The 21,415-nt window shown below is 39.1% G+C and overlaps 1 protein-coding gene across 2 annotated transcripts; it reads right to left on the reverse strand.

Annotated features, from left to right (window-relative positions):
* Nucleotides 1–1,632: 1,632 nt before the first annotated feature.
* On the reverse strand, nt 1,633–21,178 carry HADH (hydroxyacyl-CoA dehydrogenase). Of its 2 annotated transcripts, XM_061994163.1 has the most exons (8): nt 21,008–21,177; nt 17,430–17,558; nt 15,818–15,975; nt 10,986–11,112; nt 8,194–8,283; nt 7,312–7,384; nt 4,113–4,229; nt 1,633–3,047 (listed from the first exon to the last, which is right to left on the reverse strand). In XM_061994163.1, exons 1-8 carry the CDS (start codon nt 21,134–21,136, stop codon nt 2,929–2,931), a joined length of 942 nt encoding a protein of 313 aa, XP_061850147.1. In that variant the 5' UTR covers nt 21,137–21,177; the 3' UTR covers nt 1,633–2,928. The 2 variants fall into 2 exon arrangements, with proteins under 2 accessions (XP_061850147.1, XP_061850148.1); XM_061994164.1 differs by lacking the exon at nt 4,113–4,229 and having other exon boundaries at nt 21,008–21,178.
* Nucleotides 21,179–21,415: the final 237 nt, after the last annotated feature.

The raw sequence follows: 21,415 nt of genomic DNA on the forward strand, positions 1-21,415 counted from the left end.
TGTTAGAGTAAAGCCAAGTTTTAACTTCTATACGCTTAACTCCTCTTTGGATCAAACTTTACTGCAGCCTCTTGCACTTCATACTCCATAAGCCCTTCGTGCAGACCACCTTCCTCCAGCCAAGATTCTGCTTTCAGCTCCCTCTGTTAAGTTTACTGTGTTCCATCTTCTCCCCAGCTGTGTCAGCAGCTAGAATGGCCATAGATGGAGCACATTTGGCAGCTGAAATGACCCAGATGCAGAATCTGGAGCCATCCTCCCAGCCGCAGTAGCTGGGCTTACATCCGACTCGCCAGTTGCTGGCTGTCAAGCTTCCCTCAAGCTGTGCCAAGTGTGCATCTCAAAGCTTTGACCGAAGTGGGGCCAACACTCTAAATATGTGAGGCCCGATGACAAAAAAAAGATAATGAAGACTTTAGGTTTTAAAAGGAGTCAGTAAGGGAACCTAAGTACCCATCTTCCTTTCTCTTCTGTCCCTCTTTTTTTTTTTCCCCCCACAATCTCTTTGTCTCTATTAAATAATTGAGGAAGAACTGACTGGTGAGAGAAGTTCTAATCTACCACATCCTAGTCTGAGGTACGGATGAGCTAGATTCCACTTCAGTCATTAACACCACCTGCAGTGGGACTCGTACCTCTGCATCAAGTCACAGGCATAGCAAGGGCTGGAAAATAATCTTTACTGAGGGAAAGGTGGAGACTTTACTTGGTATTTAAGCCTCCTCTTTAAACTGTCAAAGCTGCATAAATCCTTGTACAAATCAGAAGCAACTATTTAATGTCCTACTCTGACCAATTTCATCACCATCTTGAACCCAAGAAGGGGCTTCTACATCCTCCATGCATCCTCACTGAGGAACAAAAGAAAAGGCTTACCTTGATTCAATGGCCTCAGTCATTCAATTACACATTCTGAACTAGATTTAAGGGAGAGTATTTCAAGTTTTGGCTGTTTATCTCATCTCTCCTCATCCTGGCTAGCATTTGACATACCGATAAAATAAACCATCCTCACCCAGCAGTAAAGTAGCTCCACATGGCCTATTTGCTACTGAGAAAAAAGGACTCTCTTCTGAAATTGCAAGCCAGACTTACAAATGCCTCATTTCATGTTTCTGTATGCATTACATATATACACAGTGTACCTGTTAAAGCTCTTGAAGTGAAAACACTGTTTTAGAGAAAGTTTGTTTTTCTAAAATATCAAATTTAATATTGAAAAATATTCTGAGCATTTAATATTAAATAGCCTATGCCTTGCTACAAACCCAAGCATTTCCAAATTTAAAAGGGAGCACCACTAATTGTGCCTAAATGTTTGGGGAAAAAAATCTGCCTTTTCTTAAGGCACAAGAATAATATATATTCCAATTTTTAATTACTAATGAAAACAGTAGTTCTAAAGCTATCTTCACCCTGCACCACTTCAGTCACTAAACAGACACTAAGAACCTTCAGGTGAAACAGACCTCAGATGCAAGAAGTAGGCTGCATTTTAAGAAAATCGATTCAATTTAACAATATATTAGTAAAGGAAAGAGGAATTTTTACAGTGCCATTTCCTTCTTTTAATCCTCTTCTTTCAAGACAAGCAACACAAAATCAGAAGATCTGCAAGTAGGAACCAGGATATAATAAAGCAATTTTTTTTTATTCTTTACTCAGCTTTCTTGTGTGATCATGTGCAAAGAAATTAGCATCTGTCAGCCTCAGTTTCTTTAGATGCAATCTGAACTAGATGCTGGTGAAGGGCAGAAGAGGCAACTTTGTGTTAAATAATTATGAAGAAATTCTTTAATTAAAAAACATATATAGATAAAAGCACTCGGTTTACAGACCAAATTCACAAACTAAAAGAAGGCTACTACTCAGTTGAACTGGAACTCCAACCCTCATGCCCACTTGTTCAGCAGTATTTGGAGAAAAGGCTGGATTTGTAGCAACTCCCACCATGAACAAATCCAGGCTTTGCTAAGCCCCAAGGAAACAGAGTTGCAAAACAGAAGATGCCTCAGGCAGCCTGACACACCTATTTGTTTACACAGCACAGACTCCAATTTCAAGCTCCTGAAGTACACAACTATAGTAGCAGTGTAGGGTGTAAAAATAATACTTAACATGAATAGCCAGTAAAGCCAATTTACAGTACTCTAGAAAGCATACAGAAGCTTTCACCTGGTACCCAGCTTTGTTAATAAATAAAAAATAAAATTGACATATTAGGCACTTCAGAATAGAAACCATCTCTTCATTATGTTTCCACAACACCTAGCAAAAGGAGGCCCTCAACCAGTAATTGAAAATGCCAGAAAATCCCAAACCAAATTATGAGTTTTGCTTTACAATGCTGTCCAGGTGACAGCTTGCCATTGCAAGAATCATTATTTTTTTTTAAATACTACAACATTTAGAAAATCATTGTTCAAGGCACTGTAATTTACACCTACAGATTAGCACAGCACTTCAGAAACAGCCTAACAAAACAGCTTCCCACATTTGTCAGGGTGAAAACAGACTGCCACCCAGTGGGCTACAACCAAGTGCATCAACTGCCAAGTCGGGACTTTCAATACAGAAGTGTTGAAAATTTTATTTTTAAGAAAGTGCAGTTATTTTTAGGATTTTTACTGTCAATATAATAATGTTTCAAATAAATTCACTTGTCATTGTCTCACACCTGAAAAATCAACATTTGCATGAAGGCACTGTACATATATAGCTCTTCAAAATTACAAGGAAAAAATAATCTACTAAATCAAGCTTTCACTAGAGAAATGGTTAACTAGTGCAATCTCTCAACTCAAGAGGTGGGTTACACTCTAAATGCAGCTTGTGCCATTCTTGGGAAGGTTTAAACAGAATTCACCTGCAATACAGCAATGCTGAATATCATACACAGATAGTTTAACAGCTCTCAAGGTCTGGAGTTCAGTTGTATTTGTAAAATCCTTCTCCAGTCTTCTTACCCAGCTTCTTTTCTTGTACTAGTTTATTCAGGAGCGGGCTAGGTGCAAAAAGAGGATTGTTGGGCTCTAGGGAATGCCATCCTGGTGGAAGAAAAGAAGTGGATAAATTAGTGACAGTTTTGTTAACATGCGAAGATAACAGATATCTGCATCTCCTTTGAAGAAAATTAAGAGTTCAGAAAACAGAAGGAGGTTTGGAACTTATTCCAGACTCTGAGACCCTTCAATACAGCTTCATAAAGCACAGATTGATGATTATGAACAAATCTACGAACTAGTCATTCAGCCTAGTTTACTCCAAACACTTTATAGTCACCATGACTGAGGATTTTTAACACTTGTAAAAAACCATTAAGAACTTAAAAAATATAGTTAAGTACAAAGAAATAAAACAAAGGCTATACTGAAAAAAAAAACATGAAAGGGGAAATTCACTCCAAGCTGAATTTCTATCTGCAAAAGGCATGGTCAGTTGTAACAATGTAGCACTTCTTCACACTACTGGCTAAAAGCAAAAGAAGTTTCATTGAAGATGCCATATTGAGAATGTTGTTGTGGAGAATATTTAAGCTGCTCCTTCAAAAATAACACGACAACCATCAAGAAGCCATCACCAATCATGGGGTCTTTTTGTTATTTTACTAACATTCACAGACTCACAGAATCTTAAGGGTTGGAAGGGACCTCGAAAGACTGAAGTGAAAGGGAGATAGCATAGTTGCATCTTTTAAGGTATTTACTGGGTTTCCTATTTGGTGAGAATGACAACGTGGCTGGCGGAAAAAGGACAGGGTAGTCTCAACATTTGTTGCTTTTCGTCAGAATTTATCTCCAATACATGTATTTCTTCCCACTGACTCTTTTTAGTTATATCAATTTCCACTAATATTATTTTCCACTGGAACTTGATGAAGTCAGCAAACATACCACCATTCTGTCCCCATGCACGCAGGGTACAGGAATATAGTACAAATGTTGTACAAGTACAGCATTCTGAGATCAATTCACATTCCTTTCTCCTCAGCGGTTAAAAGGCTATGTCATAAACATTCCATTTAAAATAATTAAGAGTCAGACTTTCATTAGAACATTCATCTGCAATTTGGCTAAAAAGGGAGAAAATAGAAGAAAATAAGCATGCAATACCATCTATAATGTATTTACTGGTATCCAACCCAACATAGTCCAGTAGTTCAAATGGACCCATGGGATAGCCAGCCCCAAGCTTCATAGCAACATCAATATCTTCCTTTGATGCATCTCCTAGAGAGAAGATTGACAGTTTGATGAACAGAGAAGAATCCGTATCTACTGGGCACCACTTATGAATAATTAACAGGGTGTTATTTCACCCTAGTGCAGCTCTTCAATCCTTGCACGTTTCAGAATCACAAAAACTGGAGTCAGCAGACACATGCTGGAGTATAAAGCTGAATCTCTCAGGAAGGAAAAAAAAAAAAAAAAAGCCCTGCAGGCCTGCTTTCCATTTTTGTAGTTCCCACTTGCAATTCAACACATATCGCTACACTACTGATGGAGCCACAGCTACTGTGCTCAACCTATCCACAAGACTAGAGGAAGAACTGTTCACTGTGAAGAATCGAGAGCTTCTTTTAGAGGCAGATGAAAAGTGTAAGTAAGGAAATATCTCAATTTCACGTCATCAGAAGCAGTTTCTGAATGATGCACAGGACAGAGCTACCTTTACTCTGCAACAGCCAGAAGGCAAGTGATGTCTGTCCAGTTGATGGACAAGTCAGGCACAGAGAAGGGAGCAGTATCAGCTGAGTAACAAGCTTAGTTACAGCAGCTTTCACCAAACGATATCCATTAGCTTTGGAGATGGCAAACAGGAGTGACCTGAAGGGAACTGTGCAGGTGCAATTAAAATTGTAAATTCCAAAATTATTTTTAAAAAATAATCCAAATTATGAGAAATTTGTTGTTACTTCTGTTTCTGTCTGTGCCAGTAAAAATACAAATACTGCATTGCTATGTGTCACACTTAATCTTCACCTCATTCTTTTGCTGGGAATGCATATTTTATATTGTCATGAAAGCAGACACACATCTACTTCTTATTTCTAGTACATATTTTGATAAAGGCAGTGCACTTCTCTGCAGATCCTATAAAAAGGACCAAGTTAAACCAACCCCAGAGGTACCTGTTAATTAACCTCTATGCTCAACACGTACAGGCATTCAGAGTGTCCAAAAGCTTATCAGGCAGCCTATGCAACTTATACACCTAAGATCAGAGAATCTTAGAAAGAAGTTTTCAAAATCTCTTGTAAAGGCAACAAATTCAGTGCAGGTTCTGTATGAAGGGATAATTTTACATATTTCCTTTCACTCCTTAAAGTTGATACTTTTTTTTAAAACCTGGTTTTATTCCCAGGAAACTGGGATAATCAGCCTTAATTCATTCTAACAATTTCAGTTCCCCAAATTCAAACACATGTAAATCCTCAAATCATTCTAAGTTGATGCAGGTGTACATACTTCATTAATCAACAGATTCATTCCTCGTTGTCTGTCAAACTTGAGACTTGGCCACTTGGCTGTACACAGCTGAGTTCCAATAACAATTCAAGAGTAAAAGGGGCCAAACAAGGGTTGTGGCCTGAGTTCATACTGGTCTCCTGCTATAAAGCAGACTTCCACAGAAACTTGACTGGCTGAATTCTTGATTTTTTTTTTCACTAAGAACAGGGTAGTACAGACCACCATACATTAATATTTATGTGATGTCCCCGTTTAAATCACTGTTAATACACTAAAGGTATTTTGCCCATGAAAAAAACACAAAATCTCCTTGTCTTAAATGTGCATCAATAAAGACTTGAGGACTGACCCAATAAAATAGTATTTCAGTGCTTGGAGTTGCCAGGAAAGAGACCAAATTTCATACATTTTGGCTCAAGTGTCTACTCTGAGAATTAATGCAAAGAATATGATAAAAATTTAACCCGATTCAGTGGAAAATATGGATTAGAAGACAGCCATCAGGCTTTTCAAAACATTAACCAGGTTTTAAAATAGATTTCATTAGAATTAAAAACTCATAAATGAACCTTAACAAGTTTGAAAATATCATGCTGTTGAATAAAAAAAAACAGAAGATTAAATCAAAATACTGTTTTACTTAGGCAGAAAACAGTCAATTTTAACATCTCAACGACTGCTTTCTTCTATGTTTAATTAAAGTCTTATTGTTTCCTGAAATATGCATAATGATAAAATGTCACTTAAAGGCAGGTTTTTTACAAGGACTGAAATACCCATACACTTTATTTTAAAATTGTTACTTTTTCTAAGAGAATAATGCCCCTTCACATCACTGCCTTTGCCTTTCAAGTCATTAAATTTGCTCTTTTCTCCTTTTGAGGTGTAGTTAGTTACATCTGTTGATGGATAAACAAGTAATGTTGGTTTATATTTTTTCCCTAGAGTTCAAACCGTCCCTTCCCTGTGATATAAAAGAGATTCTTAATATTTAAAGCATATTTGGTGGAATCCTGACGATGGAGTGCTTTCATCTGTAAAAAAGTTATTTCAGAAACAAAATGTTTCAAATTACATTCTTAGTAGCAGGGAGCTACGAGCAGAGCACTTGAAACAAAAGCAGTATAATTTCCTCTTTAACCACTACATTATTGGCTTGTTTCCCTTTCAAAACAATTATCAATGCCTTAGAAAAGTTAGTGGTTCTTTGGGGATTCATGACTATTTCTGCCTACCTTCAGTATTAACATAAAAGATACCAGCAGGGAGCTGGGAGTTCGTAAAGAACCTGTGTCTAAAAAAAGGACATAAAAGAGGACTAAGAGGATTTATGGTGCAGTAATTGAACCCAAATCACTTGTATGCCAGTACTGTAGCATGACACCGAGTATTATACTACTTACCTCAGCTGAAAATTGGTGTTTATTTCACAAGCCCAATAGAGGTGAACTCAAGAGAACTTTGCTAATGGTCCCATTATAGGATTTTCAAAACTTTATCATACATCCCTTGGATGTAAAGAAGGAGGTTCCCAAGTAGTTGGCAGAGGATATTTTTGCAGTGGCTCTACACTCACCTTGTCATCTCCAAACCCTAGGCATTTTGCACCACCAGAAATTTCCCACACAAGTAACGTGGACCTTCTGACTCTGCATACATTGACATTTCAAAGCGAAGACAAGGTCTTGCCAATGTACACACTGGCTCCTATTTGATGTTCATTATTCACTTCCAGTCTTGAAAGTCTGAAAGTTTTAAGGGAATCCCAAGGCTTTTCTGGAGGGATCTAATATTTAGCAGTGTTTTATGTCACACTCTCCAAAGTCAATATCCCAAGTACCTCTCTCAAAAAGTCGAACAGCTTCCATCATATATGGCACCAAGAGACGGTTAACGATAAACCCTGGAGTATCCTATTAAAAGAAAGAAAACGAGGATTCTGAATAAACATTCCTTACCTGTAATACATTCAAATGCTACATGAAAAATTAAATATTGGATGAAGACACTTATTGAATCATCAGCTTCTGGTACTCTCTAAATTGTATTTTTCATGTGATTTATCTGCTTAGTATCAAAACACAAAAGATGAGCATTTATATGCCATTCCTTATTTCTGAAATTGCTCGTGGCTGAGAACACTAAGACTACTACAAGCCCAACTCGATCTTAAAATAATTTCATGTGCCCAGTTGGCCTTTTCTTTAGCAAAATCCCGCTGTTACAGTTTCCTGAAGGATACAAGAACAGCAGTTCCTCCCTAACAGGTTTTTTGTGTGTTCACTACTAGAAACACTCCTAGCTAACAGTCTGCTTCTATCCCACTGCTTGCTGGTGCACCATGCTTTCGAAAGTTAGGATCACTTCAATAGCAAACATCAATGTTATCAATGAAAAGGTGAAACACATGCTGTCAGAAGAAGGTAACAAACTGATACAGAATTTCTTTTATAGGAGCTTTAATCAAAACAAAAAATACAAAGAAAAAACAAAACCTACAAACCATGATACTTGTGAGTTTTTGCTTCTCTAGACAAGATGTCTAGAGTTACCCTACCTTTAGGGATTTCTGGTAAATGAGAATGTATTCTTTGTCCAAATACTTTTAACACAGATGAGAAACTAGGCAAAAAGCAGCCTATAATTGCTTTTACATATACTAAAACCTACTACCTTAAAATCAATAGTTTTCAAGAACACTATATGATCAAAATCTACTGACCTTACAACTGACAGGACTCTTTCCTACTGCTTTACTGAAGTCCACAAGCGATTCAAAAGTCTTTTGGCTAGTCATTGGAGTCTTGATGACCTGGGCAGAGGGAAGGTAAGGAAAGTGTAAGCACACTCTCTTGCATTTCCAGTACAGCGGTGATTAAACTGTAACACAGAATACTATTCCAGAAATTTCAGTGGATACATACATAACAGTCACAGAAATCTACTTTAAAGATAGATACAGCACTTGGCACATTTTGAAATTACGTGTTTCTTTAAGACACGACCAGTATGGATGGTAAAAGTGACCACCCTTTGGAATCACACTTAGAGATTATATTATGAAAAAACAACTTTAAAAGCTGCATAGTCCTCTGTTGACATCACTCTAGAGAACCATATTAACAGACATAGGTCCTGATAAAAAGGGTCGTAACATCTACCTTGTGCCCAATATAGGCACAACACACACATGAAATTCTAAAGAAAATTTTAAATCTGTCTTTCAAATTTGTGACAGCCTCTTATCTTTTGAGTAGTATGCTTCCATGTTGATGTTCTTCACAACTGAGTTTTTTGTCACATATAGTATTTTCTATACTTTACTGCAGTTGGCATGCATTAAAGTCATTTGTTAATGTGTGGTAACCAAAAACTGCTATACATAAGCAGTTAAGGCTGACCTCCTTGTTCATACAATTAAGATACACAGATATTTCCCCCCACCCTAATGACTAACACAAAAAGAAAAAAAAAAGAAAAAAAAAAAATCACTGTTAGGAGTGAGGAAAAGTCTTGTTTCTCAGCAGAAAAAATAATGCTCTTTTAATTGATATTACATAAAAATATCTGAGATACTTACATAAGACTGTAACAGTTTCAAGAATGAGTTTTAATATAGACTTTAGAATTACAACACTAGCCTTCTGGACTATTTGAGAAAGAAATCCCATCAAAGCTATGTGCTTCTGAGCATGAGATCAACAATCTATGAAACGCGCAGATAAGACTCAAAGGCACTGCAGATTTGTGACCCATGAAGGACAGCTTCCATGACCAATTACTGGCAATTTCAGTAATAACTTTCATCGTTTTGGCTATTCTCTTGATTTCCACCAGATTACTTCAAACTGAAACGTCTGGTTTACACATTCTACAGTGTTTGTCAATGCCAATTCTCACTTACAGCAGGAGATGCAAAACAAAAGCAAAGCTTTAAAAGTGTATTTATTTACTAACATTGGCATCTCTCAAGATCTTTTCACTAAAAGCACAGCTTCTGTGTTATAAAGTTCTTCAATTACTACTCATCAACTTGATTGACTTTGGGGTAGGACATGTGCAAGTCAGGTAAAAAACGTCACAAATGACAAAGCTTGTAATCAGTCAGGGATTGTTCCGTTTATGGCTTTTTACAAATAATGAGACATATGTTCTGTATTTTTCAAATCTCACAGTGGCTTAGGTTAGATTTCTAAAGACCGTGATCTGTTTCAGGCTTGAGACAAGACATTGTAATAAATTACTCCCAACAAGTAGGTTCTTAGCACAAAAATCAATAAAGCCTATGTTAGCCTTAAGGAATTACGTTAAAGATTTCCATTATCTCTGAAAACACCTAGAGAAATCCTCTCTTTTCTTCTTACATTTCTTTCCCTCAGTCATTTAGTCACAATATATAGGATGAAACATTAAACATGAAAAAATTTAAAATTCACATGCTTACAGAAGTTAGTGACAATTTAAAAGTGTCCGAGCCCTCATGAGACTACCATACTCTGAATCAAATGGGTTCCTTTCAGCTAAAAGGTTCAACCATTTCAAGAGAGGAAAAGAATAATATATTCAACGGCACAAAGTGATCAACTGTGTATGTACTTTAATAGGAAACAAGCAAAAAATACAATTAAGTGAATCTCAGGAGTTCAAAAAGCAGGCACAATATATGTGAAGTGCTTGTCACCAGTGCATTACTAGAACTCATGGGACAGAGGAAAATGATTCCCAGCATTTAAGGGCATGAAGTACATGAAACTTCGGGGCATGGTGGACAAAATGCAAAGTTTATTTTCACTTAATGAACTAATAAATTGTAGCTGACCAATGTCAACAATAATGGGGGGAAGCGAGAAAATAGATCTGTATTTTTTGCTCCAATATGACCTTTACTTTGGATGTTTAAGTAAATTTTTTATCATATTATTTCTCATTCTGCTTTGCATTGCAGTATTATTAGAAATCACATGCTGTAGCCAAAGAGAGTATGTTTAGAAAAGACATTTGAAGAGTTATGTAAAAATTTCTTTTTACACTTCCTTAAAGGATGTGAAATACTGCAATACTTCCAGATAAATCATCTGGAACATTGAAACAAACACGATTGACTGTTTCAAAAAATCACAAGGCAGAAAGATTTTGTCTCACATCATTTTCTATCAATTTCCACACAAAGCAATTTCCATAACAAATTCCTTTGCCAATTCATCAGGTGATTTTGTTTAAGCTGTCAGCAGTTCTTATTAATCAGCTTGTTTGCTTGCCTGAAATTATCACTATAAATAGCACCTCTGTTGGCAGTTCAGTGGACAACTTTAAGATTGAAAGACTTACCCACCTCTTCATCTTGTCCCTCAACAGGGACTGCACCACCCTTTTTTCACGAGAGGCAGAGGTACCTTATTCCGTATCAGAAGAGCTACCAACTTAGATTATTCTTTCACTTAAGTGAATTCTCAGTGATGACAATTGCATTGCTGTGTTACAGTGGTTATGATGATGATGTTATAAAACACTTACTTCCACAAGCTTCATCATAGGCACAGGATTGAAGAAATGGAGACCACCAAATCGGTCCTGCCTGGTGGTTGAGTTCGCCAGCTGTGTGATTTGCAAGGATGAAGTGTTGCTTGCAAATATTGTATGCCTGGAAAAAAGAAACATAAGAACTGTGTAAATTTGTCTCTGGATACATTCAAAATTCACCTGGACATGTTCCTGCGTGACCTAGTCTAGATGGTCCTGCTCTGGCAGGGGGTTTGGACTAGATGATCTTTCAAAGTCCTTTCCAACCCTTGACATTCTGTGATGACAGCTAGTTTTCTGACAGCAGGAGACTGGTGTCCTAAACATAATCAGATATCCATTGGCTAACCAGCACAGAATTCTCAGAAATATCCCACCAGATTATCACAGTCTTTTTGTTGATGAGAAAACAATCACTGGAAGAGCTGTGTGAGCTTCTGACTCCCAAGTATGTATGTTCAATACTTTTATTAGGCCATTGTAAAAGACTCTGTAGATAGAAAATTTCTGTTAATTTCTCAAATCCATTCAATGTAATTCCTTAAGCAATTGTAGAAACTTAATAGTATTTTTGTTGATTATCACTTATACATGTAGGGAAACTGCACTGTCATGTCAAAAATGCACTCTGGAACATTAAGAAAAATTTGAAATCCATTTTCAAAAAAAATAATAATCAATGGTAGATGTGATAAGTAAAGTTACCATCAGAGCAAAGAGCTGATGGAAAGAAAAGAAAAAAACAGATAAAAGATGAAAACTGCCATGCATAGGACAATGCAAAGAATGTAAAAAGGAAAAAAAAATCACAAGAATTTTAACACACATGAAGTACTTTTCCAGACATGAATCTTATTTACTAACTGCAATTTATATTGTTTTTTTCCAGAAATATCTCAGAACCTAAACAGTCCTGATTTACACTGAAATGGCTTTTTTTTCAAATCACAAAGATAAGAAACTAAATTAGACATGAAATTCTATCCTCCATTCTGGGCTGTATCTTACTGATCTTTCAAAAAATTGTCATACTGGACTTATGAAACACTCATCTATGTTGGTCTTTTGCTTATCTTTCACTAAGACGTAATTGATCCTCACAACAGAGCTTTCAAAAAAGTTATGTCCAAGTCACAGGGATAGGGGAATTAAAAGAAAATATTTGGAGATAAAAACCCCTACACTGATTTCCATTTTGAGTTACATTTTCTTTGTTTTTGAGAATTTGTTATGGAGAAAGAAATTAAAAAATATGAAAATTCGTGTTTAAACTTCTTACTAACACTATTTTTTGTTATTTCCCCACCATAAAGTGGGTCTTACATTGTTCTGGAGTAGGGTATTAAAAAGAGTGTTCTATGTGTCATAGTTCTGACACGTGTCAATGCATTCAAAAGACACTTATCTTCACTGAAAAATTGGTGCTGTATACAAAGAATTCAAATATCCATATAAAAATTAAGCACATAGATGTAAGATGTAAACCTATCAAAAGATTGATATGTTTGCATCTGGGTTCATTGAAAGTAAGAGATTTTACCTCAGCATTCCTTCTGCCAGTGAATACTGCAACCTCACACAACATAATGCCTTGGGGGGTAAAAGTATTAAATTTGTATTGTGTACAAGTACTTTTTATTTACATTTTCTGCTCTGACCAAACAACTGATTTAAACTGAGCTTAAAAAAGAATTTACATACATGCCTCTCTGACTTTGAATTACATACTCCATGCTTCAGGTGTTAGCAGAGCTGGAAGGCTTTTGAAAGCAGTAGTACCCTGGAGCCTCAGCCATACTTTTCCAGGCACTAGCGTGTTTTCTCTGGGTGCTATTCAGAGGGTCAGGGGAAGGCATTAGAAAGAGATTCCAACACCAGGGAAATGGCATTGTAATAAACCTGACTCTTGCAGCCCAGCTCCATTACACGGTGAATAAAAAACACCATTGCCCAGCCTGTAACAGTCTTATAATACATTGACTCGAACACAGTGATAAGCTGAAAACCACTGGCCAGTTCCTAGTTGAGTTTCCACATCTAAAGATAAATCCCAGATCAAGAGATGTTGATGGGCATTCCCATCACCCAGAAATAAAGAGAAAACAACTAGTCAATAGCTCTTTAAGTGGACATCCAAAAAATCATTTTGTCACTTTCATTATGATTCAGTCTGAAGAACTGCTGCAGTGTTTAAAGGCCTAAAACCCACTGAGAATGTGAGAATATTCTACAAAAACCCTAGCTTGACCTTTCCAAAATAGAAACACAAGACTGTATCAACGCTTTACTGCCTGAAGATGATGACCATGTAACACAGTAACAATTACTATCTTAGGAGGATAACACTAATTGAAATATATATAAGCCTTTTGCAAAGCTAGTATGCTCTCAGACTGGTTGCATCCAAGAAACCGCACTCACCTGGACAGTCTCCCAGTGGTGAATACCCTGAGTTGACAATGTTATCTGGAGTTGCCAAATTCCCCTAGCTCATTAAGTTTTCTCCCCACTCCTGAATAAAACATTTCTCAAACAGAATAGTTTTCTCACCTCCCTCCACTTACGGATCCACTTTCAGAGGAATTACAGTTCTTTTATAGAGAAAATGAGGAGGAGAAAACTTTTTGTTGTTGTTTAATGCAATGCTTTGGTTTTGTGCTGTCCTTGTACTTCATTGCAGAGGTCATCAGAGTGTAAAAATGGGAGACAAACATATAGCTGCTGCAGCTGAGGAAACACATGAGACATGAGATACTGTATAAGAGAAGAAAAATGCAAGCTGTTTCACACAGCTTATGCTCCAAAGGCCTAACTCAACATCTTGTCTTAGCAACTGTAACACATGGCCCATTACCTTTCCATCAGCTACTAGCTACCCCTGCAGTAAGTCCTAAGTCAAGACAAGTCTTGCCTCCTCAGGAGCTTGGTCTTTTATGATCTCTGCCTATAACACACACTTCATAGAGCCATCAATGCCCAGGGTCCCACAAAAGCAAAACTTGTCCCAAGACTCAAAGCTATCATTAAACAAATCTTGTCTCCATTACCAATCAATCCCAAGTTCACCACCTCCATTAAGCTGACACAACAGTTACTCTGTATCAGATTTAGAAATCTTGAAACAGTGAATCTTAGCAAAGGCTGCAGGACACTTGCAATGCTAGAGCTTTCCATTCCACTCCGGTGCCCACACCAGGTGAATAAAGCCTGCAGCTTCTCACTAGACATTTCTATTCATGCTCCCCACACAACCTGCAAATCTATATTCATCCTGTAAGTACATATTGTTTCTAATGGCTAATATTTTAAGCACTTGGCTACTTTCACTATTTTACCAGCTCTTCTTTCCTTTCATCTGGACTTCCTACACTGCAATTCATACTCTTCAGCATCCACTTCCCTTTTCTTTATCCTACATGTAAGACCTGTATGTTTATTATCATTTCCAGCTCCCCTCTTAAAAAGAAAGGCTTGTTGTATAATGCTGTTTTCTCCCAATCCTGCAAAATCATGCCTTTTGCCATAGGAAGGAGCATATCTGAACAACTCCTGGTCTTTTTTAAAGTAAAATTTGATGTTTCAAGGCAGCTATGCTTATAAACAGCTCCGTCTTATGAAAAACAGCCTCAGGTGTTCTTAACATATCAAGTCCCCATGTCTGCTTTTCCTTGCTGACTGGTGCTAGACAGTTTGCCATTCTGTAGGCTCTAATTTACTCATTAGCTTTCTCTGCTGAACATGATCTCTGCAAGCAATGATCTGTTTTCACAAAATAAGCACAATCTAATCATGACAAGGTACCCTGATAATTGCTGAAGGCAGCTACTGTCGCCTGTTAGACTAAAAGTAATGCAAGTTACCCTGTGTCCTGTGCACAGCTGTTTGTTATCATTTATTGCTTTCAGAAGTACCAGGTAATTTTCACTACCAACCCTATGAGATAGCCTGAGTATGTCCCCAGGCTGAAGTCATCTAACGATAACATCTTTTCTCCCTTGACATTTCCTTCAAGCTGCAGCTTGCCTAGTTCTTTAGTTAGACAGTCTAGAATACTTCTTAGCCAATACCCCCAGATTTAGCTGCACTAGTTAAAATCTCAACTTGCAAGCAGTCGAGGTCTTGTGATTCTGAGTCACTCATTACAAGGATCAAGCTTTTGAGACTGCATACTCAGCTTAATAACATTTTTTGGGTTTGGATAAAATTCAACAGTAACTTGCAACAGTTACCAAATACAGTTCAAAGGAAGTTTCAAGAACTGTAAGTAACTGAGTGAGTGCATCCTAGGAAATTATTTACTTTTACCTCACACACGACACCCAGCAATGAGCAATTTTCAAACTCTTGTAATGAAAAGTAAACTTAGTTCACTTAGGCCACTGCTGACTCTGACTTACAGCTAAAGGCTGAGATTTCTGCTAACTTGCTCATGCTAGGCACACTGAAAACTAATAATTTATGATCTCAACTGCCTAATTACATCTGTGATCACATACATTAACCATGCCTCCCATGTGTACCAGCTTATTCTACTGTCGTACATTTGAATTTGGATTTGAACTTGCTGAGCAGATAGACAATCTTTATGACTAAACATGCCCAGAAGCACATCAATGCAGTAAGTAAATAAACTCAGTGAAAGATCCAAAAGTGTTGTGTAACATATGTACCTGGCACAACAACTATTCCACACTACATGAAAGTCAAGTTAGTCTAAGGGTGAAATGCTCCTGTTTTTTATAAAAAGCATTTAAGAAAATGCAGAATAAAACCAGAAGATACAAAGGTCGAAGTTTCAAAATGTGACAGGAAAAAAACCCACATACTCTGGAGCAAACTTATCCAGCCTCTTGAAGAGTTCATTTTTAATTTCCTGGTTCTCCACAATGGCTTCTATCACCAGATCTGTGCTGTGGACCACTGCTACTGCATCTGTGCTTGTTGTGAGGTTCTTTAACGTCTTCTCAATGAACTCAGCACCAGCCTGAAACATTTCCAAGAAGTTGCAATGTTTTAAAATTATTTAGTTTATTTTCACATGAAAATCCCTTTATGTGCTCTGGAGTGGTTTTGAGCCCTCAGAAATGCAGGCAGTCTGCCATATTTCACAAATCAGTGATAAAGTTTTAAGTATGTACAGATATGATGCTTTCACTAACAAAATTTTCCTAGACAATCTAATCTGCTTTGAGGCAAACAGGAGACCTGTAAATTCATTATTGTAGGAAGACTACTCACTGCAGTCCAACCTGCAGCATAAGACCCTGAGTGAACATCAGCACAAGAGTCTGAGCAAACATTTGGTTGGCCAATCAGTAGCTTCTGAGACAACTTGGACCTGCCCTTCACAAAGAGGAACTTTTTCAGTTTCAAACCTTTGCACTGTTTTCATTCAGTATTATCTGGTTCACTCCTACGAACAAATATGTGCCACTTCAACAATACTTCATGAAATGAAATAGCCTACACTCATTATAGATTCAGTCAAATATGTGGGAAAAAAATATTGTTTTCTGACTAGTAAACCTGACAATCACTGACATTGCTTGTGAGGACAGAAATCAAATGGAACTGTAAGACTATGAATCAAGAGTAAATGGAGATGTAGCACAAGTAAAAACACACCTGCATGCTAGAGCATCATGTCGTACATAAAGTGCAAGCACCATGTGGGCAATTTTCTTTTGGATGAAAAGACTCCCCATAATGATCTATGTATACTCTGGTTATCCTGGTATTACTAGAATTTTTTCCTGTATTCCCACATTCAAACAAGCCCTTTTTCATTTCCTTTGTCTGATGCATCATTCATGCCAGTAATCATCAATACCAGTATATATTACATATGTAATATGTATCAAAAGAAGACTTGAACCTGCCGTGGAATTTAGAAAGACAAGCATAGCAACAAATAACCTTTAGGATATAAATTTAGATGCATTAACTACTCCACTGTGACTTGCTATATGTAAGTCTTAGAGATGTAAATGCAAATTATTAACGTTAGTGAATTAGGGTAGTTAAACCGTCACACTGTCTTTGCAGTAACCCTGTACCTGAGACACAGTGAGGAGAGGGAAGACTAAGGCATTAAGACAATTTTTTTGCTATTTCCTTTTGGACAGAACTGGTGCATTCCCAAGTAAGAGCTAAAAGACAGCTTGCTATTAATTTAGGATTAATAATTTGGCACCATTTCACATTTAGCACCTGTTTTAACAGGTCATCAAGTGGTTTTAAATCTTTATCTCAAGGCTGAAGACTACAACAGAAAGAAAATAAAGTAAGACATCTTTCAACTTCCCTGAATCAAAGACAGTTGGTTCTTCTGCACAAGACAGTGTATTAACATGCTTTATAATGCATAACTGTAAGCAATATCATTATGTTAGCTTTTTTTCTCCTAAGTTTTCCTAGAGGATTTAACAAGGTGGCAACCTCAGGCTTATCTGCAAACTTCTTCTTTGTCACTCTCTTCAAACTCTCTTCAATTCCTTTTGTAGACTTCTTAAGTATTTCTTCTGACTGGTCTACTAACACCACAGTGTGACCACTGGCTGCTGCAACCTGTAAGTTAAAAAACAAGATTCAATATCAGTGTCATAAAAAAACACATCATATTGATTTGTATTGGGGCAGACAATACATGAGGCAATGAATGAGACAAAAGAGAGGTAAAGAACACACTTTTCTAGAAGAATCATAAAAACTTGTACAAGGTTGGAGCAGAGCGAAAGCATCTCAAACAACTTGAGGGAAAATAAAGAAGAAATCAATTTTTTCCCAGAGCTGTCTACAGAATGCTACCTGCACCTGGAGGCAGCTGAATTCTGTGGCTGTGAACAAACAGCTGACTTAAAAAGAGCAAGTGCCTTAGCTGAGATCCTTAGATCTGGGAAGGGAAAAGGGCTGTGGAAACCGAAACAGGAATGCTGGCAGGGTGGCAGGTGGCATAAGGGATGGCTAACCCTGGGTTGCTGTATAACACAACTCTGCTGTTAGGCTGTGAGTATGTTCCTGAAACAACAGGAAGGTGACAGTGGAGCTGTGAGTAGCAGTGAAATATTTGCCACTCCAGGACTCTGCAAGACCTTGATGGCCTGCCAACTCTTCCTACTACGTACTTGGTACAAAAGCTGGTTCAGCTACTGACAGCTCTTTTGGGTTGTCTTTTTGGTTGGTATTCAATCAATTTCAAACATATAACATTCTATTGCAACAGCCTGTTAAGAATCAGATGTTCATTATCTGTTACTTCACTATTAATTTATGTGTCTCTTCTTAGTTAGCCACAGCCCATCTTCATTTTCAGAATTCTTGAAGTAACAGAGTTATACTATAATAACTGTGGATGTTAAAATATGGTTCCACAATTTAGGAGCTTCCCTTCTGCAAACTTTTACTTTACATCTAACCTTGCATCTGGAGACTAAACACTCGCCCACAAGGCCTAATCCAAGAAAGCCAACTGAAATGAAAAATACAGATATCTCCTGAAGAAAAGGATGGTGCTATCCTCATCCAAGTTACCTCTCTAATCCACCCAATAAAGTGATGCCAGACTTCCTCCGGACAGCAGCAGCACAGCTTTAAGAATGCATCAGTCTGCAGCTGGACACTTCTTTATCCATCTTCGTTTTATTTTCACTATAGCCATTTCATTAAAAAAAAATCATAAAAAGAGTTCAAACCAAGCCTGGACTTGCACTCCTAACACTTCATCTGTTGCTGATCACTGGCAATGGTAAAGCAAGATCCTCCACTCTTCAGGAAAAAAAAAACAGTATCAAGGACATTTATAAGAGATGCTTCACTGATTATCCATTTACAAGTACACCATCACTGGACCAGCTGACAAAAAATCCTAGAAAACTTAATGACTCCATTTTCTCACCTCATTCTTACCATATTTCCATGGATAGGAGAGAAGAAAACCAGCAGAAGGTATCTCAGACACATGCTTGCTTAGACTCTACTATCCAATGATCTTAAGAATATTAAATTCGAAATGCAAGAGTGCTTGAAATTTTTAGCTTTCAGACACACGTTTTAGCAGAAATTAGCTTCTCCTGACAGTATCAGAAAGTAAGGAAAGAGGAGAGATAACTTCATAAGTGTTCTAAAAGGGAGGAAAATCTTTATTAATACAGTATAGAGACCCCACTAAACATTGTCCTCATCTCTGCTTTGACATAATTTTGGATTGATAAATTGGAGGCAGATAGTCAGCAAAACAATCCTTGGTCCTTAACAGTGACAGAAGACTGCAACCCCTATACTACCAAGTACCAGACACGTTTGTCTCGACAACGTGCTCTCTGCAAATGTGTGGTCCAACAGAATATACACATTAGTTCACATTCCCTGCAAAATCATATGCATCTTCCTCAAACATGAGAATCACTTTCTTCAAAGTTATTCTTTGATAGTTTCTTCAGTGGAAACCTCAAGGTCTAATATCAAGGTACAGAAGACTGTTTTTACCTGACAAGTTAATAAACAACTAGATAATTCCCCTGCAAAAAAAAAAAAAGCCTCACTATTTCTCCTGCTAGAGATTTGCCAGGAATGTGAGAAACCTTCAGCTCTGAGAAGGAAACCCATTAATTTATTAAAATGGAGAATTGCTATTTATGAATGTGAGTTTCTGCATGGGGAGGCCTGCACACTCCAGTTACTCCTTCTGAAGTCTGTAAACTACCCTGGTATCTTGGGCAACAGGCTCTCTGTGATTTACGTAAATATCTAGATCTTAAACCACTGACAGGACTGTCCAGTCTTATGCTGCAAATTTATCAAGTTAAAGATGAACCTGAAAGTCAAAGGCCTGAGATTAAACACTGAGAAAATAAGTCTTATTTAAATGTTAACCACAAATCCACAGCTGACAGCTAAATGTTGATTTTATAACTTCTAAAATACATCCTGATCTGCTCCCTTGATTAGAAGAAGCTTTCTCCTTGGACCAGCATTATCCAAACTTTATTCCATGCCATCTGGTTTATAAATAGTCCACACATTGTCTTAAAAAAATACCTGAAACAATTTAAAGCATCAAGCTTGGCTGTTCCTGCCTACTCATTTGACGCGGAGGTGTGTGGATCACCAAGAGAAGAATAAGGGTGAAAGCTGAGCGCCTGGACAGCAGCACTGCAACAATATCATCTACTTCTTCACAGTGTTAAGAGCAGAACTGGCAACAGTGTGCCAACCTAGTAGAATGAGCGTGTCCCTCCACTCTCATCCTCGGGGTGCCATGAGCACACGCTGCCCACGGCCTCGCCCAGGGCCAGCCGCCGGGTCCGTGGGCCAGGGCTGTCGGGCTCTGCTGAGCGTGGGGCCCTCCAGAGGAAGAGCAGCCGCTGCTTCTCACGCAGACACAAGCTGAAAAAAGCATAGAGCCAAGTACTTTGAACATCAAGTAGAAAACATTCCGAGAAGTCCGGGTTCGTCATTTAAATATCAGCCCTGCCTCGCACATCTGAGAGAACGAACGCTCCAGGCGACTCGACTCGTTTAAGGTGACTGGGCCGAGCCGGCAACTGGCACCAGCACGTGACGCGCCTCAAGGGGGCCAGAGCGGAGACGGGCGGCTTCGCCCTCTCCCGCGCACCACCTTCTCTCCCGGGGCAGGTCACAGCGCTGCCCCGAGCCCGGGTCCGGACCCAGCTTGAAGTAAAAACGGAGGTCAACTATAAGAAGCGACGGCGACGCGAGGCGCAGCAGTGCGGTACGACCAGAGCGGGGTTTTTCCCCGGCGCCTCCGCCCGGGACCGGGCCGCGCTGGCCGCCGGACAGGAGCGGCGCCTCCCCCTGCAAACAGGGCCTCTGGGGCAGCTGGGCGCCAGTGTGATCCCCGCCTCGCCTGACCCGCCCGCGACGGGGCGAGCCCCAGCCCCAAACGAGACGCAAAGTGGCCCTCGGGCAGCACCCGTGAGTAACGGCCGCCCAACGGCCGCCATGGCGCCGCCGTCCTCCCTACGCCCGACCCGCTGCCGGGCCGGGTCCGCGCTCACCTGGGCGATGCCGGCACCCATGAGGCCGCCGCCGATGATCGTCACATGTTTGACTATCAGCTTCTTGGCGGCCGCCGTGGCGGCGGCGGAGGAGGCGGCGCGCACGAAGTGGCGAGTGGCGAAGGCCATGTTGAAGGTGGGCGGCGGGGAGCACGGAGCGAACAGCAGCGGGGCCGGGCGGGGCCAGGGCTGCGCTCCGCCCCGGGGAGCGGTGGCCGCCCCCAGGCCCAGCTGCCCACCGCGGGGAGAAGCACTTTCACCTTGGCCGCTTTCTGTTCCTTAAGGAGGCGGTAGCCACACCGAGATCAGCACGCAGAAGCGCTGCAGCTCGTAGTTGGGATGCCCCACCGACCCCGGCGGGCGTTTGGCCAGCGGCGGGCCTGCTGAGGAGCCCGCGCTAAGGTCCGC

The sequence above is a fragment of the Colius striatus genome, chromosome 3, assembly GCF_028858725.1.
Source record: "Colius striatus isolate bColStr4 chromosome 3, bColStr4.1.hap1, whole genome shotgun sequence".
In the NCBI taxonomy this organism is placed as follows: Eukaryota; Metazoa; Chordata; class Aves; order Coliiformes; family Coliidae; genus Colius; species Colius striatus.